Source organism: Cyanistes caeruleus, chromosome Z, assembly GCF_971803275.1.
Source record: "Cyanistes caeruleus chromosome Z, bCyaCae1.hap1.1, whole genome shotgun sequence".
Taxonomy (NCBI): Eukaryota; Metazoa; Chordata; class Aves; order Passeriformes; family Paridae; genus Cyanistes; species Cyanistes caeruleus.
In genome coordinates, this window is record NC_141732.1 from 33,812,200 (window position 1) to 33,837,015 (window position 24,816).

General features: G+C 39.1%; 1 protein-coding gene across 18 annotated transcripts in view; it reads right to left on the bottom strand.

The window, feature by feature from the left end:
* The window catches only part of TDRD7 (tudor domain containing 7), a 47,071-nt gene that overhangs the window by 3,865 nt on the left and 18,390 nt on the right, over positions 1 to 24,816 (bottom strand). For 9 of the 18 annotated variants that reach the window (XM_086866796.1, XM_086866797.1, XM_086866800.1 and 6 more), the window contains 10 exons: positions 24,328 to 24,413; positions 22,951 to 23,162; positions 8,678 to 9,249; positions 6,298 to 6,484; positions 4,675 to 4,786; positions 3,620 to 3,822; positions 3,344 to 3,478; positions 1,589 to 1,672; positions 1,292 to 1,426; positions 845 to 955 (listed from right to left, as the gene is read on the bottom strand). In XM_086866796.1, the coding sequence (XP_086722922.1) occupies positions 845 to 955; positions 1,292 to 1,426; positions 1,589 to 1,672; positions 3,344 to 3,478; positions 3,620 to 3,822; positions 4,675 to 4,786; positions 6,298 to 6,484; positions 8,678 to 9,249; positions 22,951 to 23,162; positions 24,328 to 24,413 (1,837 nt within the window). The remainder of the gene's footprint in view (positions 1 to 844; positions 956 to 1,291; positions 1,427 to 1,588; positions 1,673 to 3,343; positions 3,479 to 3,619; positions 3,823 to 4,674; positions 4,787 to 6,297; positions 6,485 to 8,677; positions 9,250 to 22,950; positions 23,163 to 24,327; positions 24,414 to 24,816) is intronic. The other 9 variants (XM_086866805.1, XM_086866806.1, XM_086866809.1 and 6 more) reach the window with 1 other exon arrangement.

The following is a 24,816-nucleotide window of genomic DNA, read 5'->3' on the forward strand; positions in this document are numbered from 1 at the left end:
TGCAATTAAAGCATGCATCTGCTGTCTATTATTTAATACAGCAAAAGTTAGCAGCAAACTCAAACTCTCTTGGAAGAGGATGTCTAGAAAAGCCAGGTGCAACAGGTATAAGTCTCAGACTAGAGGTCTAGACTAAAGCAAGCAAAAAGGTTACAGAAAGAAGCAAAGCACTTTTTCAAAGTGTCTGACAGTAGCTGGAATCAAAAGGTTATGAGGAAATTACTTTCATTTAATCTGTAATTAGTAATAGATTTCCTTCAGGAGGGTGTTTTCAGGTAGTTAAACTGTCTAGAATACATTGCAAATGGAATGATTTTATCTCAAAGATAAGAGGAATTCTAAGTATATAAAGCATATACTAAAACAAAGTGGATTAGAAAAAGCAAACAAAAAACTGCTTTCAAAGATTAGAAGGAGGAAATATTTGCTCACAAGAGGCATAACAGTAATTCAAGATTAACTCAGAAACTGCATATTTTTATGTGCTGAAACATGACAACTGTGTTTGTTTCTTATCAGTGGCAAAATACCTCTAGCTGCATATTTGGGCTTGGACAGCAAAATGCAAAAAACTGCTGTGAAAGCTGCTAAATTCACAGCAGAAGGGAAAAGAGAAGATTCTAACAGGATTAAGCAAGGAAGTTTTATGACAAATATCCTAAAAAATAACTTTGTATAGAATTTATGTACTTTAGCTGGTTACAAACTTTACAAACACTATTAATGTTACACTTCCGTAATAAAAACCAATTTGATGTGTTGTTAGGTTTTTAAAGTTGTTCTTCCAATGCACTTTTCACACGTCTATGTGATTTCAATTCTCATAGGCATTTTGACTACTTACTTTCATGCTAAACTCAGGACAATTTGTTACAGCATCTCTCAGCCACAGTACAGCATCTGGAGTCCACATGCCAGTGTTAGGAGGCAGATCTGCTAGACAGCATTTTAAAGCCTAAGAACAGAATTAAGTATAGAAGATATAATTTAGTAACATTAAAGGTGGCCCATAAGTTCCAATTCAGAGAATAATGCCGACAGAGTCAATTATGTACGACAAACAGAAAGAGACAGAGCAAAATGCAAATCCACTACTGTGACACATACTCAGCATCCACCAACTCACAGGAGTACATTGTGATTTATTTCAGGCAAAGATGCACAATGAAATACACTTGAATACTGACTGCTGTGAAACAAAACAGAATTTCACTACATAAACCTTTAAGCATCAGCACTACAAACACTGCCAAGAGATTGAATACAGGTTAACTTTAACATGTCTTTATACCTGAGGAGGTATTGCAATTACTTCTCTCAGGAATTGTGGTGGGATTTCTTTGAGCTCTGATACTTTTACAGTTGCAACTGTTCCATTATCCATAAACTGTACATCAAGTGCCCGTCTAGTGTGAATAATTTTAATCTGAAAGAAGAAAGCAAGAGCATAATTTTGAGGTTAAAAACCCAACAGTGACCCACACATTATAAAGTATTTCATGGAAACTAAACATTCAGGTTGAGTTGAACCAAAAAAGGAGACATTCCTACATGGGCAAACTCTAGCAGCTTTTTGAATACTACTTACCTCTACACGTGCCCATTTTCCTTTGGAAGGAAACAAGCAGATTTTGCCACAGAAAGGTAGCAATACACTGAACTCAGATGTCTGCTGCAAATACAAAAACAGAAGTCAAAAGCACAGAGCTTTTTGAATGCTATCTGGCACTCAACTAACCATTTCAAAAGCAACACATGGCATAAACATGAGTACTGAGAAGCAAAAGCTCTGTTTCAAATAAAAAGAATCTTTCCAGCTTTAGAAGCAGTTCTTATCACATTGCTTTAAGCTTCCCCAACTGGTAAATCTTTTAATGCCAAGCTCTGTATTTTACAGGGAAATTGGGAGAACATGAAGTGCCAGGGGTGAAACCCCACATTTGGAAACAGGCTAGGAAATCATAGATTACTTGACTTGAAAAGCAAAAGCAGTTAACAGCTATGACAGACAAGTGAAGAAGCTCCTAGCTTTATTCTAGAACATACAAATTCTTGAGATATATAGCAAACCAAATTTACTGCTGACTCAAATGAAAGTTTCATAGGGGTGACAGCCATCATGATAATTCTAAATAATGTAACAAGACAATGGCAACACTATAAAAAGTATGGGGAAAACTCCATTTGAAGAACAATTAACACCTTATTAGGTTTAAATTCTTGGGTAAATAAGCTAAAACCCTTCAAATAAGCTGCAAAGCCTGATATTAAAAGAATCTGAAGAACAATCTCTTTCCTTGATAGCAGCAAATAGAAAATAACAAGCACTCTCTCCAAAGAATAACAACTCTTGAAACACATATATGGCTGCCTTCCTTAGTGTTTTTGTGGTGCTAAATATTTTAGAGTTTTACACTTTCTTTCAGTGTTTGGCTTGCTTGAAACTGAATCTTGACAAATGAAATGTGTTCAGTATAAAGTATTTCCAGATGGTCACACAACAGGTCTAAAGCTCAACTTCTATACCTAAAACACTTTGACAGAGTAGTTTCACAAGCAGTTCTAACAGGACCTCCAAGCATCTGCTTTGCTTGATTTTATTTTGTCAGGCTCAGCTGAATTACAAAATTGATTCTCTCAATTCTTATAAATTAGATTTTCTTAAGATTTCTTCTCTTTGGCCTAAATTCTCTTGAGTCTAATAAGGATTGTTCCATGTGCAAATGGCTGGTGGAATGTCAGACTTCTCTGCCACATGCCTACTTTAAAGCAACCTATGACTTTTCAAAATGTCTCCTACACATCACTTTTATCTTGATACTAGCCACAACATTCAAAAAGTAAGGATGCAAGGACAAAATAGGCAGAATCAGATATATCAGATCAAAGCCACTGAATCTCCAAAGAAGCCATGTTAAGAAGAACAGACCTTGATTATGCTGGTTTTACTGCCACTTTGTACAGACCTAGCTGTTTATGCACCTCAACTTCACAATGTAAAATTTCCAGAAAAAAACCCACAGTGTTTCCACAGGCTTTATACCAAACTCATGCAGTTTCCATTGGAAGCTTCCCATTAAGAGCCATACTGTTACTTTTCTAACTATTCAAGGAAAGTTCCAAGTAGTTACTTAGAGAGTGCCTGTGAAAAAGAAAGCATCAAAGGACACTCTTTATGCTGAAAGATGCACCCCAAAAACCCCCAAACTAGAAAGAGAATTTTCAGCCTTTTTGAATAGTCTATGACTATCACAGAAACTTGAACGTATGTGCAAGGAAAATTATTGGTACTCTCTGAAGAAATGCTGCATTACTTCACCACTTCCCTCACCACAGACCTTACCTTGTAAAGAAAGTAGTCTTCAAGTTTCTGCAATATTTCAGAAAGTCTAGACAAGCCTTTGGATGGCACTTGACAATACAGGCTCCCATCAGAGGAAACATTGGTTACTCTGACATTGGTGTATAGTACATCTACCTGCAACAGTAAGAGTTTGATAAGAAAGGGAAAAACAACCCACACAAAATCTAGCAAATTTCTGGGTACTGTTTTTTGTCCATCTAAGATCTCAACAGCCAATGATTTTTAATGATTAAGGAGGAAACAGGACAATGGTACCTGTAGGTGCAGTTCAAGGGACTTGTCATACAATGCCTTCAGACAAGTAGCATTGATGTTGATATCATCTTCTCCAGAAGTGTCATAGAGAACAAGAAGAGGAGTATCACTCTTTTCCAGTATTTCCACAGCAAATATCTTGAAGCATGTCTGTGATTCCACAGCCTTTACTAGGACAGGATCATCACAGAAGGCCTCCAGTCCTGTAAGACACACCATACCTTTCTGCATACAGAAGTTGTACTGCACCCCTACTACTTGCTATTTGCTTAATTTCTACCATTTTATCAAAGAAAGCCATCTTTAGAGGCAGGGCAGAATAGAAAATAAAAAGATCCTCCTCAGAAAGACTTGAGGCAAATGTATAAAGAAAAATGTAATGCATCCAAGTATTAAAAAAACAACCAACCAACCCCAAAAAAGTTAAGCTCACTCACAGCAATTTCACATATTTAAAATTTACTATTTTTAAAAAGTTAAGAAAGTCTATTAGTTTTAGAAAGGTGAATAAATTCCAGCAGAGTCTAAGAAGCCTGCAGGTATGCAAGTACTGAAAGTGGAAGAATCACATCAAAATAATTAAATAGGCTCATATTTAGAAATATTGCCACAACAGTATAATATCTGGCCACAACAGATGTACCTCATTTATGAATAAAGACGTTGTATTAGTGTACATTGCTTCACACAACACATTTCCTTTACTTTAAATGTTTCCTTTTATTTCTTTATGTTCATGTATATTAAAGGGACAAAGACATCCTTGTTAAGTGCAGAAACTATTAAGCTCCATTACAGCAGTACAGGATAAAATAGTCTTCTAATATCAAGGATTCTCTGTAAAACTCTTCTTCACATCCTTTCTTCCTTCCTTTTCCTTCTTTCCATGCACACCCATGTCTGCTTTGTCTAGCTGAGCTGAACAAAATCTATCAAACACATACAGAACTACTACAAACAAAAAGCAGAGCTCTCAGACTCACAGAGGCTTCAACTGAGCTATGCCAACAGTAAGCATAGCAGGAAGCATGTGTGCAGTCAGCACTGGCTCTTACCTGCCAGTTTACATTTTGTAGCTTGAAAAGGAAGCGATCTGAACTGTTTCTGTAGTCTGCACACACTGCTGCTTTCAACAAACTCGGTGAAGCCATGATCAACATAGTATACCTGACAAAGGAAAAGGGAATTAAAAGCACAAGATCATAAACATAATTGTAAGTATGTTTTCTTTAGTCTAGGGAGAATGTATCCAGTTACCACATTCCTATACAGCCACAGACAAGTTACTTTTTGCCAGTTAAGTACCATTAATTTAATGTTTTCAGGAAAAGCCTCCTTCTCAGGATTGCTGTAAAATCATCCCCTCCAACTGTTCTACAAAATCTCAGCTTTAAACATGAACAGAGCTGGAAGAATTCTCCATATATTATTTAAAACTACATGAAGAAGGGCAATAAAGTTTTTATTTACGAAGTTTTGAAAGTGTTGAAAAGTCAAATACCACTTAGGTGCCATTTTAAGTTTTGCCTATTGTTTTTACAGCATTAAGAGAATAATTTTGATTTAACCTTGTCTTTATAAATATTTATAGAAAGACAGAAATATATATAATATATACATATAATATATAAATATATATTTAATATATATCTTATATATTATATATATAAGGTATATTAAAGATATATCTATAAATACCACAGTTCATGCAGGAAACTAGTATGGAAACTGCTAATGGCAGCAAATAACTGTTAATTAATAAAGTTAGAGAAGGAAGGCTTTGATGGGAATTCCTACAACTTTTTTCCTAAACTCAATCCTGCAAAATGTCTGCATAGCGAATATTAAAAAGAGGTCTGAACATGAAGGGTATCATACTAACTTTCAGAAAAAAACTCAATTCTAATACACATGCTATTTCAGTATTCATAAAATGGTTCAACTTTAAAGTATGTTCTAAGCAGGGCTGGGTGACCTAACTGGGGAAACAAAAATATTAAGAAGGTATTATTAATACTGAGGTATCATTAATATATACTAATATAGACAAGAAATAACTGAGAAGTTTTAAACTTTTTTTTGTACTTCAAATATATGTTCTAATTTCACTGCAGATGGCAATAAGAGCCTGTTTGGCACAGGAGTTAAGAGAAGAGTCAAATAATGTCAATGGGGTTTTAACTAAAATGCACATGACATAACTCCCTGAACACCAGATCTGTCTGGAAGGGGAAAACATACTCTTTTTTTTTTTTTTTCCGTGGGTGGGGCATATTTAGCGCATGCTAGAGATACTTTAGTACAAGACTTCAGACAAGATCTAGGAGCAAATCAATGTGGTCCTTCCCTTTCTCTTCCTGTGTCCCCTTCAAACCATTCCTCCTATCAAAGGTGCATTTTCAGTACCAAAGTGCTGTAGGACCCAGCCCCTTTTAAAACCAAAACCAGAACTCCCAAACTCAAAGTATTTATGGAGAAAAATCCATAAAAAGACTGTTTAATTTTGTCAGTCATGTAACTTCTATGAGGTCTTAATTTCTCATGTACCTGAAAACAGAAGCACTTCAGGGCAAGGAAAGAAAGAATACTAGTGCAGCATATTTAAGAATTGACTGTGTATCTAAAAAACAAGTTTGTCTCATTTCTTTCTCCAAGTGCCAGAAGAGGTAATTGCTTGCCTTTACTCTGTTGTCTTCTAGAGAAATTATCCGGGCACGCAACCAGGCATCTTCTTCAGCATTTACTGCAACAAGTTGCCCAACACTCAGAGAGTGAGCTGGTGACACTGTACTGTTCTGACTGTAGTATGCTTTCATTTCATCTTCCATTTGTTCCTGGGCAGAAGAATAGCCTTTGCCCACATACCTACAATATTTTACAAAAAAAACCCAAAAAACCACAAGAGTTGGGATGCAGCTTCAAAAAAGCTGAGTAGAAACATAAAAACATTTACATGCATATATGAGTACATGATATACATTTTCTAAGACATTTGTCTCCAAATTCTTCTCTTTTTAGAAAAAAAATATTTCTCTGTCACTAACAAACACCATCTTAATCTGGTTTTCACTAAGGTTGACCCAAAGCATCTAAAATATGTTTAAAATTATCTGTTAAACCAAGTGCTGTTTACTCTCATACTCCAGATTTATTTTTATATTTGGCTGCTGACCTAATGGTTCATATTAATGCTGTTTGTGTTACACAGGTCTTCTTACATTAAGTACAATAACTCTCTGGAAAATCCAAATGGGAAGTTCTGAATGCTTAAGAAACAAGTCAGATTAGAGCAGACAAACAGAAATATTGCCCACAAATTTGTATTAGTAGCTACTGTTTCAGCTTGTTCACAGAGAGCATGATACCACTCAATTCTACCACACAGTTTAGATTATATGCCCAGAGATAGTGCAGATATTGTAATATAACATGATATCATAGCTATGTTATAAAGATTGTTAAATCTGACCACATTCCAGGGAATTGATTTTCCTAGAAAAAGCCTTTTTGTTTCTGTGCAAGCACTCCTCTACATTGTAGTGGAGATAAAGTGGGGTGACAGTCACGTATGTGTTACTTAAAAGTTTCTTGAACATTTGTTTCATAAAGGTATCTAACAGACAGTTGGAGTAACTCAACATAAAGCAGAAGAATCTTTCAGAATTTCCTTCCTCCATCACTATTTTATTCATTATTTATTGTGAGAATTCAACTGCAGTACCTAGTGTACCATCTCTGCCTTCAAACACTCTGTTGTGAATGTCCAGCAAATATCTAGGAGTGTCTCTATCACCTCACTTTTATTGACTAGATTAGAATTCTCAAAACAGAAACAGCACCAAAGCAACACCTTTCAGTTTTGCCTTCATTTGTACTGCCGGTGAAATGTTTCAGACAAAAAAACTTAGCCACATACCAAGAAAGTAAAGAGGTATTGATTCATCCCTGAGATTGAAACAGGATTCTTGATTTTATTGGTTCTGCAAAAATCAACATCAACCAACAGATGCTACATAGCTCTGGTGTAGGTCAGCAGAAAGAGACTGGTAGGACATGTAGGAAAAGAAGAGCCCATGCACTCTTTCCTCCCTATATGTCTACATGAACATTTTCTTGTCATAGCAAAAAACCCTAATCCCTTCAAGACTAGTTTCATCATATCAGGATAGATGACCTTACCCATGAAGTACATGAGCAGTGATTTTTGTAACTAAAACCAAGAAACCACTAATTATCATCATGTACCTACACACACCTGACAAACTGAGAAACTTCAGTACTGTCCAAGAAACATGGTTCAAAATTTGGGAACTGCTGTTTTGTAGAGAAATTTTTACATAATCATCCTCAGCTCAACAGTGTCATACAGTATTTTAATCCACGGTACTCGTGCCATTCATCCCAAATACTTGGCAAAAATATCCTTCAAATAACAAACTAGAAAGCTGACAACCATCACTCTATACGAACAGGAAGTTACAAATGATGCCAGAACTAAAATGTGTACAGGAAAGTTTTGTAGAGTTAAGTCACACATGCATAGCAGTCTGGAAGTAACAGATATAATGTAACAATCCACTTCTTACACTGTCCCATTAGACTAGGCTAATTAGGAACCAAGTCAAGAAACACTGGTAGTTTTTTTGCTGGATGAAATGTTCTGTAAGTGGAATCTGAGTGCACTGAAGTCATGCCTAGTTACTGTAAGTTATAGAAGTAAAAAGTATTTTAATAAGCACAACAGTAATATCTGAATACTATTTTGTGTTGTAGTGGAATTATTTTATAGTTTTTGAATGGCAAATCAAATCTGTCTTGATTTTCAGACAAACTAAAGCTAATGATATAAGTCATTGGTTCAGGACAGAGAAACTTTCAGAAAATTTCCATTTAAGCACACAAACAAATGGATTCTTAATTTTCATTAGCAAAATAAGTAAATAATAATAAAGTCCTGAAACCTCCTGTTTGTCTATTCTTCTATGGCAAACCTGCACAATATGAACACGTGGATTTATAAATAAAGCAAGAAAGATAGACTCCAAAATACAAACTTGCCTAATCAGGACTTCATTAGTGTTTTTCAATTCTATCACCATGATGGACACAGATCCTTCTGATGGAATGATAAGAGGAGGAACAGTTATGTTTTCTAGATACTGGTCCTTGGATTCTTCATACTGCTGTTCAGCTGTGGCCTTCACACCACCATGCCTCTTGACTTTCTCAGTGACATTCAGACTTTCATCAATGCATCTTTGGGGTTTAGCATAGAGGATCGCCTTTCTGGGGACTCCAGATACATAGTCCACAGTACATACATCTGACAGCAACTCCAGATTATTTAGAATGTCTTCAGGAAATTTTACTTGGTAAGCGTCTTGATACATTTTGGGAAGTGCATGAGCCCAAAGACCACTGGAGTACTTCAGCAAGATGCTAACAACTTTTGCCTTGAAGTCGCTACTGAGTGATGCAGGTGTGGTCTCTGTATTTGGTTTTAACAAAGGGTCTGCCTTTGATGAAGAAACATTCTGAGATGCCTTTTCTTGCTCAGTATCATTTTTTGCTATTTTCTTAGCAGGATAAATAAGCCCATCCATTGGATCGATTCTGTGTATTTTCTCCACCTTGGAAAATAAAAAAGAGAGTCAATAATCAGTTGCAGCTCTTAACACTAAACTGTTTTCCCAATTACGCTTTTATAGCATGCATTTTATACAGGCTTTGAAGAAAACATCCACAGGGAGCTAAGCTTGAGGCAGTTACTACAGGCTGGCATTTCCTAATGCTTCCTCCTCAGTTTTGAAGGATTCCAAACACATATAAGTACATCAGTAACAGGCAAATATATAATTATGCAATACAACTGGGACTTCCTTCCAAAGAAGTAGAGCCTCTCTTTCCTCCTAGGAGGACCAGAAGATGGTGACACCCTTCACAAATGAACATCTTTTGCACATTTACCTCCCCAACCTTTCCCACAGGCAAGCAGATCATAAACAGAAGTTTCTCTCAGTTTACTGAGGAAAAAGAGATTTGATTCTGTACTTCAGAAACAAGAGGACACCTGCCAGGCAGTGCTATTAGGCAGGATATCTGCTGTCATACTCAAGCAATTATTTTTCTTTACAAAAGTTCTGAAATTAAGGAAGAAATTTCTGGTTCATAATAAATTTCATAATGAAATTGCTTAGACCCTTTTCAATCATGCCCCCAGCCTCCTTTAGAAGCAGATATTTTGCCAGCCCCTACATATCCACCCTTTGCTAAGCTCAAGAATAAGCATATTACGTAGTCTGAAGTCACAATGTTGAATGTACTGTTTGAGAACTGTAGCCACAGACTCACAACAGAATTCTGCTTCCTAACGCTTTGCAGTTTCAACCTAGATTGATCTAACCATATATTAGCAGGAATCCATGTAAAATTGAGATAACAAAAGGCCTTAACGTCTTCACATTGGCTCCAAATCCAGAAAAATAAAGCTCTAAGCTAAATGTAGCTCCACTTTGAAGTTTTTTCGTCAGAGGAAACAACTAATCAAAGTTATTTTCAAAAAGCAGATCAATGAAAAAACATGGTACAGCTGAATTACTTGCCACTACTCAGGGGTAGCAATCACCTCCACCCCACCTCCATACCCATCAGAACTTTATAAACTTTGCCCAAGTAATTCTTTGCAGTTCTGCTCTACCAACATACAACCAAAGCATAATGAACAAGACTTCAGGTATTATCTTACAGAAAAAAGAGTAACACGTATAACTAATTACCAAGATAACATTAGCAAGAAACACATACTGAGTTACAATACATTGAAAAGAAAAATCAAATGGCCATTGCTGTGTCTAGAACCATGTATTTTGGTCTGTGTATATCTCACCAGACTTAGCTGAAATTGCCACATTATGATCTGAGTTAGGAGCCAGGAAATGAACAATGTAAGTGCATTTCCATACACTTGCTCTGCATGACATTGTCTAGGCTGGTGCCAAAACAATCTGTTTTGAACAAAAGGTTCTTGGGACTAGGTCTTGGTCAACTTTCATGAACACTAGCACGACACAAAGGAAATAGTTTTCACAGATATAAAAAAATATTAACCATGTTAGAGAACCCTCACATATTCCTGGTAGCATGCCTAAATTATTCTCTATCAGTGAAAAACCAAAATAAAAATACTTTCTGCAAGAATAAGATGTAAGAAAGCAAAGTTCTTGGGCATCTCTGCTAGACAGATTCATGTAAGAGACAATAAACATGTTTGGCAGTGAAACATAGAAGGACCAAAGATGCCTTCAATGATTCCTGACAGACAACATCTATATTTGTACCCTATGATATGAGGAATTTTACTGTACCCTTTGTACCACAGGAGAAGAAAGGAGTTCAGTTAAAAATAGAAACAAACAAAAAAATCAAAGCATTGCAAAGGCTTTGATACATGGTCAGGAGATCAAAGTATATCAAGTCACACAGACAAAAAAATCAGAGTATGCCATCTTGGCAGATGATGACATCCTAGATAGAGAGGAATTGATAAGGATGTCCCATGTGTCCATGGACAAGACTAAGGAATTCATTTACACGACCAGCCAAGGAAACTTGTAGCTCCAGAAAATACTTAACAATCAAGACAACAATTTGTTTGAGACAGACGCTTTGGAATGTATGACAGTTCATCCTGGAAGAAGCTGGATGCAGATGTCGACCTTTATGTATCCCTTCCCTTAGCTCTTTAAACAGAGCTGCAACAGAGCTGAATAAATTTTTGCTGACAGGACTACAAACCCTTACACACTAAAGGCCAGCAGCAGACTGAGATCTTCAGAGATCTTTAAGCCTCTTAACTCCAATAATAGCTCTGGGGTTTTCTAAGCACTGAAGTTCTGTTTTGAAGAGGCTTTATACGCTGACTGTGCAAATCATTTAGAGAACAGCAAAATGCTGTTTCAGTTAATTGTTTCAGATTACATCAATATAAATATGCACAGGTTGACACCACTAGAACAGCAGAATCATAGAATATCCTGAGTCAGAAGGAACCCACAAGAATCACTGAGCCCTGCACAGGACATCTCAAGGAATCACATCACCTTCAAGGCCATAGAAACTTTTAATAACAAGCAAACGGCTTCACTTGTGAGCAGCACTTCAAAACAGCCACCCTTTCTTAAGCACAAATGTCTCAATCAGGTTTCCTGTTGAACTTATAGATTTGCCTTCAAGGTACTTCCCATGCCCAGCTCTGCAAGTACGTTATTATTCTGGGAGGTACTGAAAAACACCTGAAAGACAACACAGTCATTCAGCACAGCCAGCACAGGTTCATTAGGGCAAAGTCTTACTTGTTAAATTTAATTTCATTTTATGACAAAATAACCCACCTAGCTGATCCAGTGGATATAATCTTTTTGGGTTTCAGTAAAGCGTGCTATATTGGCTCTCAGAGTGTCCTTCTGGACAAAATATCCAGTATACACCTGTATAAACACATCATGGAATGGGATGGGTGAGCAATTAGCTCACAGGTCAGGTGCAAGGGGTTACAGTGAATGAGGTGACATTAGACTGAAGACCTGTACCGGTGGGGTTTCATAGAGCTCTTCAACATCTTCATAAATTACCTGGATGCTTAGTAAGTCTTGGAAGAAGTACTAAGGAAGTTCATGGAAAATACAAAATTGGGAGGAGTTGTTGACTCCATCACAGACCTTGCAGACTGATCTTGATCAATTAGAGGGCTAGGCAACCATCAACAGTATGAAGTTTAACAAGGGGAAGTGCTGGATTATGCAGCTGGGATGGGGCAAACCTGGATGTCTGTATAGACTGTGGAACAAGAGACTGGAGGGCAGCTCCACGGAATGGGACCTTGGGGTCCTGGTCAGTGGCAAGTTAAATGTGAGGCAGCAGTGCCCTGGCAGCCAGGAGGACCAACTGTGTCCTGGGGTACAGCCAGGCAAGGGAGGGGATTGTCCTGCTCTGCTCTGCACTGGGGCAGCCTTACCTCGAGTGCTGGGGGCACGTCTGAGTGACAGAATGGAAAAAAGACATTGAGCTATTAGAGAACATCCACCGGAGGACAATGAAAGGGTCTTGGATGAAGGCCATATGAGGAGTGGCTGAGGTCATTTGGTCTGCTCAGCCTGAAGAAGAGGAGACTGAGTTGCAGTTACAACTTCCTTGGGAGGTGAAGAGGAGTGGCAGGCACTGATCTCTTCTCTCTGATGACCAGTGACAAGACCAGAGCTAATGGCCTGAAGTTGTGTCAGGGGAGGCTTATGTTTGCTATCAGGAAAAATCTTTTTCACTCAGTGGGTGGTTTTGAGCACTGGAACAGATTCCTCAGCAAAGTGCTCACAGCACCAACCCTGACAGAGCTCAAAAAACACTTGGACAACAGTCTTAGGCACATGGTGTGATTCTTGGGGATGTCTTGTGCAGGGCTAAAACTTGTATTCAATGGTCTTTGTGGGTGCCTTATAAGTAGGAATATTCTGTGATTCGGTGACCTCTCCTGTGATCTGTGATTCTCTTGTCACCTCTCCATTATAAAGCACAAAGCAGAGGCAACAGCTGGAAAAATGAATTATCAGAGCAACAGAGAATGAAGCTGTTCTACACAGTATAACAATATTTTTGTCCTGGGCTTGAATAACAGAGGCAAAAAAAAAATTTAAATTAAAAATTGAAATATGGAGACTTAAATAATAAAACTTAAAATAATAAAAATACTTCCAAGATAAATACTAACACTTTTCATTCCACTGAGTGGAATGAAAAAGATCAAGTCTCCTTACTTTGACATACACATATAGTCAAGGCAGACACACTCCTGTATGTGTTGGTAGGACAAAAGCTTTGCACATATATGCTTGACAGTGTTCAAAAACACCACTGCACTAACATATATAAACTAAAGAGAGTATCTTTTTTCCAATGCCAGCCTTGCTTAATTGTGTGTAGAGTGATAATCATATACTAGTAATCTCCTGGAGCATCAACACTTCCCAAAAAGAATCTGGAAAAACACATCCTTGACATGAGAGTTTCTAGTCATGGTAAATGTCCTTCAGTTTCAAGGTTACATTCAAACTAGCATTACTTTCTGCTATTCTTCTTCAAGGTAGGAAAAGAAAACCCAAGGAAAGGAAGTTAGTATTTATTGTGAGTGACAGAGTCTCATCTTATGTGGCAAACAAGAAGTCTGCTTCTTGGTATCCAACGGGTTCTCAAAGACGGCTCTAAAACACAAATCAGAGCTATCACTGATTCAGTGAGAAGAATTTGTCAGAAGTGTGGTGCAGGAGTTCTTTCAGATCTGATTTAAATATGCAACATGGAAGCCAACTACCACAGCACATGTACCACAGATACTACACAGAAACATTTTAGTGACAGATACCTTGTGCCTGTCACTAAATAGTGTGAAGGCAGCTCCCATCTACCTGACTTTCCTCAGCAGTACAAGAAGTTCAACTCCCAGCAAGCTGCAGCTCAAAGCAGTGAGGAAGGTACTTCTGGCTTTGATCAACGCTACTTTACATCCACACATTGGCTGACAGCATCTCTCCTCTGTCACAGCCAGCCACCACGATTTCAGGTCCCACTGGCTTTGCCCATCCCTCTACAGCACAGATATCCCCAGGCAATGGTGAGATGCTGCTTCAACATTAACATTCACCTCCTCTCTGTTCTTCCAAGTAGCTGCTTCTGAAAGCAACAGAGTTTAAGCTACCAAACATGCTGACTATGTGTCCAGAGCACCCAAATCTGGGGGGAAAAACAGACTTGGCCAGTGTTCTTGAAAGGCTGAAGATCCCCACTGCACATGGTGGCATCACTCAATAAGGAGCTTTTCTTTACAAGGATGTGGAAGCTTCTTACATCATCCAGTTACAGCTAATCCTTGGAATCCACTCCAGCTTTTACAGCTAGTCTGATATGCAATTAATTATTTTGTATGGGAAGCTATGATAACTATCTTCTTACCTTAAACAACAAAGAAACACATCAAAACACTTGTTTTCAGCCAAGCTTCATGTTAGCTGGGAAGCTGAAATAGGACTGGAATATGTTGGCAAGAAAAGCTGTAGAATGTGCATTGTCAAGAACACGACTGGATACAGATCTGGACAGACTGCAGGTGACCCTGCATGAGCATGGGGGTTGCATTAGGTGATCAGAAGAGGTCCCTTCCAACCTCAGTGATTCTGTGATTCTGCCTCTGGTAGTCTTTCTTCTGTACTTGACTGAAATGTTAGAATACAAGTTATACTGGGTATGTTTTTGTATTTTCTCTTGTTGTTAAACTAAATAGTCCCTATTGACAAAATATGCTCTGTTCAGGTTCAGCTCGTGCTCAGAGCTGGGATGGGAAGCTCTACAATGTTCAAGAGTGTCTTTAGATTGCCCCCTTCTGCCCATCCTCTTTGCCCCCCCATTTCATTACCCTGCACATCACAGTGAAGATACTTGTTCTCCAGTTTCTTGTGCTTATAAGACTCTGGTTTCTGAAAATACACAATTACAAAGGAAACTGTGATGCAAGAAGACAGCTGAGTCAATCTATCAACTCCATACTGTGGAGGGTTGCCCCTATTCCTCACATCTTTATGCCAGCACTGAGGATCAGCAGATAACTTTGTCAGCAGTTCTTTATGGCTGTAATAACCTTTACCTCACAGTGCATTGAACTTCTCCTACAAGGTCAGAAAAGTACAAGATTTAACACAGGAGATGCATGGGTTGCAGGAATAAGAAAAGATGCTGTCAAATGGAGTCTGACTTCATTTGGTGGCTCATCATGTTGTCTAACCACTCATCACCAGGACTGAAGTTCAGGTGTATCAGATTGTTCTAGCACTGTGTTTGGACAGCGAAGCTGTTCTGGACCTTCTATCCTCAACTGGCTCATTTCCACACTTGCTACGACACCATCTTCCCAGTGAGGCTGACACCAACTGTAGTCTGCTCTATGTTGAAGTATGTACAGCACATCTAATTACATTTTAGGTAAAACATGTCTTGTGTTCTCCAAACTCCATTCTAAATAGCTAGTGACTCAATGTCTAAACACCAATTTCTTGAATGAGTGTGGCAAAATAAAGCTATCATAATCCAAGAGGTCATCTACTGGAAACAGCTTTTAGGGTTTGTGTAAAACAGTGAGCTTTCATTCATACATACTACCAAATGTGACAGCCTATTCCATTGTCTCCTCCATGTGCTAAGTACCTTAGAGTTGAATTTTTTATTCTTTCAAGTCTACTTCCCTGTTTAAAAGGATGACTCTCGCTTCACACATCTTAACTGTGGTGTAGAAATTCCCTCTTTGAGAGTAAAGACCTGACAAAACCAAAATTTCTCAGGGAATACAACTCTCTATTGTGGCAATCCTTCTCTTTTCTGAGCATACATGTTTAATTCACTCTGGATGTTACAGTAAAAACTCAGCTCCCTGATGCATTAGTATGTAATACCTATTTTGTTAAGACATGGTGCACTGTCCAGGACACGATTCAGAAAACTCCAGATTCAGTCCTATTCTGTTAATTTGTTTACCATCTAATCCTGGCATCCTCCCAAGCCTTTAGTTTCACTTTGTTCAAGAAGTCCCAACATGGATAAATGTAAAATATGAATAATAATCTCAGAACTGAATACAGCTAAAAAAAATAAAACAAAATATCCTACCAGTCGATTAGGCAGAGTATCTCACTGTCTCATGCAGGTCTCATTCTTATCTGAAAAATCATCTACCTTTCTGTAGTGATAAATTTTAACTTGTAGTGATTGCTATGAAAAAAAAGACCAAACCAAAAACCAAAAACCAAAGAACAAACCAATCAAACATCCCCAAACCAATGAATAAAAATATGCTAATACCCCCCTTATTTTCTCAAATTGTTTTCCAGTTAAGTATTTTCAAGACTGCTAGACTGTCCAACACCTTACCAGACATCCAAGAGATTAAGTGAAGAAAACTAAGCTTTCCTTTACCCTGTAAAGCCTCCTTCTCATAATAAACAGCAACAGGGCAAATCTTCTCCAGTCTGAGGAACCTTTTGACACGGCATCAGCCAATACAGCGTTTAAGGTCACTAAAGAATATGCTCAGGTGCTACAAATTGTTTAGCTTTATATTTATTAAATAGTAAGAAACCTGACTGAGGAATAATAGATTACAGAGATAAAACTGTCCTCTGACAACAACAGATTGATAGTTAATCTGGTATGTAGCCAGAGCCAGTAGAGTATTTTACGAGAAGGAATATCTTTGCTCTAGAACTGCTGAAAAGCAAACCTATCTCTTCCAGCACAAATGGAATTTCAAAGCAGGGAATGATAATGTTGTTTTTATATTGGCTTCCTCAGAAAACAAACAGAAAGACTAAGGTAGTCATTACCACAAGAAAACTCTACAATCAGTTCAATATGCATACATCCCTACATTCTGTCAATTATAAGGTATCTGCTTGCTATTCATTCTACAAAAATATCAGCTCTAGGACCGGTGTTTTCACCAAAACTTTGGGCTTCATAAACACGGAAGAACTTCTGAGGTATGATAGGGTCTGACAAGATCCAGATGTCCTAATGGATGAAATACATTTTTAGCTGTAAGTGATCCACTTTCAGTCAGACACTCACAAGTCTATGGAACAGCATGGGATTCACCTGAGAGTACTAAGGGAACTGGAAGAAGCACTTGCCAAGCTGCTCTCCAGTATTTATCATGAGTCCTGGATAACCAAGGACATCTGATGGCTAAGGTTGGCTAATGTGATGCTCAGCCATAAGAAGGGTTAGAAGGAAGATCTGAAGAGCTACAGATCAGTCTGTCAGCCTGACCTTGATGCTGACAAAGGCTATGGAACAGATCATCTTGAGTATGATCACACAGCACATGCCAGACAACCAAGCGATCGAGCCCAGCCAGCACAGGTTTGGGGAAAGGCAGGTCTCGCCTGACCAATCTCATCTCCTTTTATAACCAGGTGACCTCCCCAGGGGATGAGTGAAAAGTTGTCTACCTGGACTTCAGCAAGGCCTTTGACACTGTCACCCAGCATTCTCCTGGAAAAGCTGGCAGCCCATGGCTTGGACAGGAGCACTCTTTGCTGAGTTAGAAACGGGCTGCACAGAGAGGGGAATGGTGCTGCATCCAGCTGGGGTGTGGGCACAGGTGGTATTTCTCAAGAATTAGTATTTGGCCCAATCCTGTTTAAAATCTTTACTGATGATCTGTATGAGATCGACTGTACTCAGCATAATTCACTGGTGACACCAAGCTGTGTGGGAGTGTTGCTCTGCTGGAGGGCAGGAAGGCTCTGCAGAGGGATCTGGACAGGCTGGATCAATGGGCCAAGGCCAAAGGTGTGAGGCTCAATAAGGCCAAATGTCAGATCCTGCCCTTGGGTCAAAACAACCCTGTGCAATGCTACAGGCTGGAAAGCTGCCCAGCACAAAAGGAAGATGCTGGTCAACAGCACCTGAATGTGCACCAGGACTGTGCCCAGGTGGCAAAGAAGGCCAATGGCATACTGGCCTGTATCAGCAATAGTGTGGCCAGCAGGACCAGGGCAGTGATTGTTCCTCTATACTCAACACTGGTGAGGCCACACCTCAAGTTGGGTGTCCAGTTCTGGGCCCCTCACAACAATAAACACATTTACGCACTGCAGCAAGTCCAGAAAAGGGCACAGGAGCTGGTGAAGGGCTGGAGCTGGAGAGGGTAATGCCTAAGAGGAGCGGCTGAAAGAGCTAGAGTTGTTTAGCCTGAGGAAGAGGAGGCTCAGGGGTGACTTTTATCACTCTCTGCAACTCACATTGAGGAGATTGTAGCCAGGTGGAAGTCAGTATCTTCTTCCAGGCAACCAGTGATAAGAGGACACAGACTCAAGCTGCACCAGGGGGGTTCAGGTTGGACATTAAGAGGAATTTCTTTCACCAAAAATGCCAGCCATCGCACAGACTGCCAGGGGAGGTGGTTGAGTCACCATCCCTGGAAGTATTCAGTAAATGACTGGACTGACAACCAGTGCCATGGTTGACAATGTGGTAGAAGTAGTGGTTTGGCAGAAGGCCAGACTTGATCTTGGAGAACTGTACACCAATATACACAGTATGAGAAACAAACAGGATTTATCAAGCACTGATAAACAGTCAAGCACTGGGTAGCTCCCAGAGCTGTGACTTCTTTGGTGCCAGCAAGACTTGGTGGAACAAGTGTCACACCTGATATGCTGAGATGGAGGCCTGCAGGTTATTCAGGAGGGATAGGCAGGGCAGGCAATGTAAAGGAGTTGAACTGTATGAAAAGGGGAGGTTTGACTACACAGCTCTTACTGTTGTGATGACATCGGTGAGAGGCCCCAGTTTCAAAGGAGTGTTGTAGTGTCTGCTACCAACAGGCACTCAGGAGAAATCCCTGGGTTGGTATCTTGTTCTTACTGGAGATTGCAAGTTCCCAGACATGTACACCAAACACTGGACTGCTGTGACAAGCAAATCTGGGAAATGTGTGAAGTTTGTAGGAAATAACTTCTGGTCGCAAGTACTCAGTGAGTCAACTAGGAAATACGGCCTCCTAGGCAGAGGACTGTGTCAGAGGAGGTTCAGACTTGATGTTATGAAGCATTTCTTTACCAAGAGGGTGATTAAACACTGGAATAGGCTTCTTGGTTGATGCCCCAAGCCTGACAGTTAATGTCAGGATAATGCACTTAATAACATTCTTCTAACTTTTGGTCATTCCTGAAGTGGTCAGGCAACTGGACTAGATGATCACTGATAGATTCCTTCCAAATGAAATATGCCTTTTCTATTTATTTTGCAAATACTTATCACTTTTTTGTGTACCAAGTCAACATTTGCATGAAGCTATTATAAATGCCAAGATCCCTTTTTCCCAAGCTTCAAAGTCCACACAGAAGAAAATTCACATTTTTCAATGTATTGAGAGTCTTTTCTGTCCATGGCTGTAATTAAGATTACAAAGAAATTTTATGGGCCAGAAACATGGCATGAGGAGGTTTCATAACTCTTCAGAGAGCCCTGGTCTTTATAACTCTGAACAACCCTCTATTATTAGCCAGGTAAACTTGTATTTGCATCCTTTACCAACTCACTTGTTACAATTCTGACCAGCATGCGTCCAAGTGTTACCCCTGAGGAATCCCACCATAACTTCCTATCTTTCAGAAAGTAAATTATTGCAGGCTTGCTCCATTTCCAGCTTTTAAACCAACTAAACATCCATGCAAGGATGTTGCCTAATTCTCTGAAAGCTTTTGGAAAAGAACCATGGAAATTCAAGCAAAAGTTTTGAGAGAAGATCTAAGAGTTTAGGCTTCTCTTGCACTGCCATTTCTGAATCACCATCACATCATGTCTGAATCACTCACAAAGTTCAAGAAACTGAGAAGAGCTGAGCATGTACAAGGAAAAAGTCCCCTAAACATACATACAACTCAGTAAGGAGGTTTATATTCATACTGTAACATGACATTTTGTCATGTTGCCAGTACCAAATATAAATTTCTTATTACTTTTTACAAAAAAGACCCACAAAAAACCCCCACAAAATCCACTTTAATTTACATGCCTACATGCATCTCACACCTCTGCTGTAAAGTTCCCTCTCCCTCAGGGTTTCAGCTGCTTGCACCCCAAGGATTCAAGGCTGAGCTCAAACACAGTAAAACTATACAACTTTGACTCCAGATTCTAAGAAAACAGCTAAGTTGTGAGAAAGACTTGCGACAAAAATACGTAGAAAGGTAACAAATGAGACAGGAATTGCAAGTCTAAAATAGCAATCATTAATTGCTCAGAGACACATGGCAAAGTAATTAGTCAAATAGAAAGGAAAAAAATTCTGATAAAAAAAGGTGAAGGTGGGAAGGTCACTGCCATTCATCATATTTTTCAAAGCATTAGTGCTGGAGGTGAAAGCAAACAACTCAGCAACACTACTGATCTGTCCAGAGCTATTGAAACAGATTCTTCTCCCAGCTGAGGTCTATCTAGACAACAAAGACTTGTAAGCCTATTTATCGTCAGCCCCATTGCTCCTGAAGGCTGGGTTACAATCTGTGACTGCTAGTCACTACTTGGTAACTTTGTACTTTTGCATATAGCTGTGCAAAATATATTGCTACAAGTAAGATGCTCAAGCAAACTGATCTAAAAAAGGGAGGTAACAGAAATATGGACACAAAGTTAGCCTCAATACAATCTGCCTGAACCTTGAAGAGTGAAAACATGACCAACCTCCAACTTAGAGTGACATTTGGGGACTTGAACTCACTAAATAGGAAAAATGTCCACTACTTGTGGTTGCAAAAACACTGAAACTGCAGTTTCCTAGATAAAATTCCTTCCCTTCAAACAGAAGTTTTAGAGATGCAAAGTTATTCAGAAGTGATACTCTCCAAAGCACAATCCCCAAATTAAAAGCTTAGAGACACTGAAAGTGTATTAGGTTTGCTGCCTGCTGGTTTTTAACTATGCTACACTGAGTAGAATGAGTACAAAAACCACTGTGTTCTTCTTTAAGAAGATAATAAAAGAAACACCAGGCATATTTTTGAGTCTGGCAGACACTCCCAGAGTAAGAAACCAAGACAAGTAGTTCAGGTATCAGGTATCTTTACTTCCACTAGAGAGTACAGTCTGTCTTCTGTATTTCAGAGATTTTACAGAGTTGTACACCTGCAGACAATATGTTTGAACCAGAAACTGATTTAAGAGATGTACAGTAGCTTTCATATAAGAAGTCCCAGTTCAAACTTCTCCATGCCTAAGCCATAATTACCGTTTTGTAAGTCAGTAAACTGAGACAGGCTTTAGAGTCTCATTAACAGTTCTCTACAATAAGACTGATTGTGCCAAAATAACTTGATAGTTCTGACTGCTGTTGTACTATGCCCATTATATTACAATGTTTCCATGGATTTAATCAGTGCTTATTTATGCTTAAATGACTTTATTTGCATGCTAGAAAGAAAGAGATAGACCCAACAGATAACAAGCAAATGGATAATGAATAGAGAACAAAGATCCTGGATGAACAGGACTCACTGGAACATTAGTTACAAAAAAGGCTAAAATTTGCTGCATGAATTAAGCAATTCAAGACATAACAGCTTGCTCTGTAGATAACACAGGAACCAATCAGCAACCATCAAAACAAATTGCTTCTGACTGCTTACATTTCTAGTGTTTGTAGTAAGGTGTTACAAACACATTTTATATATCTGTGAGAATACCATACATGCATGCAAAGGTGTTATTCCTCAAGAGCTGTTATTCAATTTGGTCAATTTCTCTGTTTTTTTTTTTTCTTTTTTTTTTTTTCTTTTTTGGGCATTTAATGCTTTTACATGAGAAAAGACTTAGTAGGAACTAAAGGAACTTCAAGAAGACAAATATTCAATACTCTTCTGTGGTACATTTTGATAGATACAAAAGAAGTTGAAAGTCTTCATTGATATCACTGGCCTTTTAAAGTTAAACGAAGCCTTGATGCAAAGTTGCATGACACCATAAATGACCCATGAATGCAGAAGAATGGATAGAAATACAGTAGCTGAAGACACTCCAGCCAGTGGTGATGGCAACTCCTGGGTCAGACCTGAGTGGACACTCGGCCAGATACCAGTTCCTAATAAGAGAGGCAATGACACTCTTGGTAATCAAGGGGTAACAGGCATCAGAAGGAGGGCAGAAAGGAGCTAAGCTGTAATCTCTCCCCCTAGCATTACCACTCTTCAATTTCATCTCTTATTGTATCATAAACCTAACTTACACAGCAAAACTCCTTGGCTTAAGATGTGAGAAAGACCTCTGGAAAACTATAGAATAAAGATAAATACAGTTAGACCTCAGGCTGTTCACAAAGGATGTTGGTAGCTTGTAGCTTTAAGAGGAGGTAAACCCACCAACAAACCAAAGTATAAAAAGCAATTGGGGGAAAAAACCTAAACCAAGAACAACAAACATGGCATGGAGATCACATGTCATCAGCTATTTGAGTTGTAATAAATGGGGTCAGTTAATGATGCCAAGACATCAACCCCAGGCACTCACTCCAGAACACTACAGAGGCTCACCTTCCTTCTTCAAACCAGTAGTCCAGTCAACAGTGATTTTCTAGGGTTTCAAAAATTTGGGAGTGGAGTGGTGGGGGTGTGGGGTTTTTTGTCACTGCCACAGAGTATGAAGGGAAATGCAGGTACACATAAAATAACATTTGGCAAATGAGCACTGGGAAATCAATAGGCTACTGGCATCTTCCATAAAAGTGGCTCAATACTTACTGTGCACACATGAGGCCAGTTCTCAAGCTGATAGAGCACTTCTGGGCTAAGGTCTTCCCAGTACATTTCCTGATAGATCTGAGGCATCTTTGATATCCTGACCCCATTGCTGTACTTGCTCAGAAGCTCCTTAATGCGACTTTGAACTTCATGGACATCGGCAGCAGAAGAGCCAGGGGCAACAGTATGTGTCTCTGCAGCGTTCAAACTATCTGTTACAAAAAATACAGCCTTGAAGTAAACACAGTCCTACAAACTAAGACAGATTCTACAAAGTAAGACAGATATTACCTCTGTACTTAAAAACTAAACATGGCAGTATAGCACCAACTCTAAAATATGTCTCTCCTGTCCAGCATGGCTAGTTCAGTCACTTCCTATGGCAAAGAACTTCAGAAATCTCAGACATTTAGTAACTACCTGAAGATGAATCTTCAATCACTGTAATTATATTTGTAAGATGTTGCTACATGTTACTCCTGAAGGGATTCTGGAAGAGGATACAGAAACCTCTGCTCCACAGCAGCTGAGACACTGCACTAAGGCAGCATGGGAAGAGGGGCACAAGGTAATTTTTTTATGAGTACAAATACACCAAAGATACTGCATGACAACCAAGAATGTTCTTCTATTTTCAGATGGGTGTACAAATCAGACCAATGATTTGCCTTTCATTCCAAGATATGTCCTGAGGAAAAATCTCCACCCAGCAGGCAGCTTTTCTGTGCCACTGCATCCAAGGAAGCCCTCCAGTGGTGCAAGGAAAGTGACAACTGTTCAGATGCTCTGGGCAGTTTCATACATTGTGTGTAGGAATTAGGCAGTCATTATTCCAGGAGGAGATTCACATCACTAGCTTACCTGCTGCCTCATCTCTACTCCTCTCTTTCATGGGGTATATTTGCTACCAGACCTGAAGCTTCACAAATCAGGCTGACAAGTCTCAAAGAAAGCAACCATCATTTTGCAAGCCCATCAGCTGCACAACTGTCGAGCCATGCAGGCAGAAGAGTATTTGCTGGATAGATACATTAGTAATGCTGCTTACTCTTGAAAGCCAGGATTTCATCCTTATAACCAGATTCTTACCCCGCCAGTGAAGTTAAGCTTACTCCTCCTGTTTCCAAACTCCTCACACTGGCTTTCTGATTGGCTTTGACACTTACTGCCCAATGTTTTTCCTAGAAGACTGAGAGGCAGACAAGCAAACACACATTTCCTCAGCACAATGAAGTAAGAGTGAAAAGGTTCACTCACAGAATTTGATTCCTCATGCACACCCATCTTCATTCAAAACAACTAAACTACTAAGACGGATTTTTTTTTAAGATGACACCCACTCTGAGTAGTCAACAAATAATTTCTTAATGAGCATACCACTTGACTCTGTGGAAGAGCTTCTGGACAGGTGAACTTGCAGCTCCTTTTGAAACCGTGGTGGGACAGTCAGTCTCTTCTCAGACCTAAAATTTGAAAGAAAATTGCTTAGAATCATTCTTCTGTCTCTAAATAACATTGCATTTGCTTCTAAGACTTACACATAAAATAAGATGCATTCCACACACTCCTAGAAAGCCTCCTGCACAAGATGAGTAGTCACAATGTCCTTGTCAGGAAGGCAAACTGATCAGCAGTAACAGGACAGATCAACAGGTGGTTTCTAGTTTTTACTAATTTTTCTCATTATTGTAAGAAACAAAACACAGTAAAAAGCCATTTGCAAAGGAAAAGCATCTAGGAACACATAGGCATTCAAGGTCTTTTTGTGGATGCTGTTCGTTATACAGTTTAACAGGCTCTTCTCTGAAGATCTCTCCCACTGAAAGCACACAAATGTCATGCTTGTAGGTGATCTTCTGGGGTCCC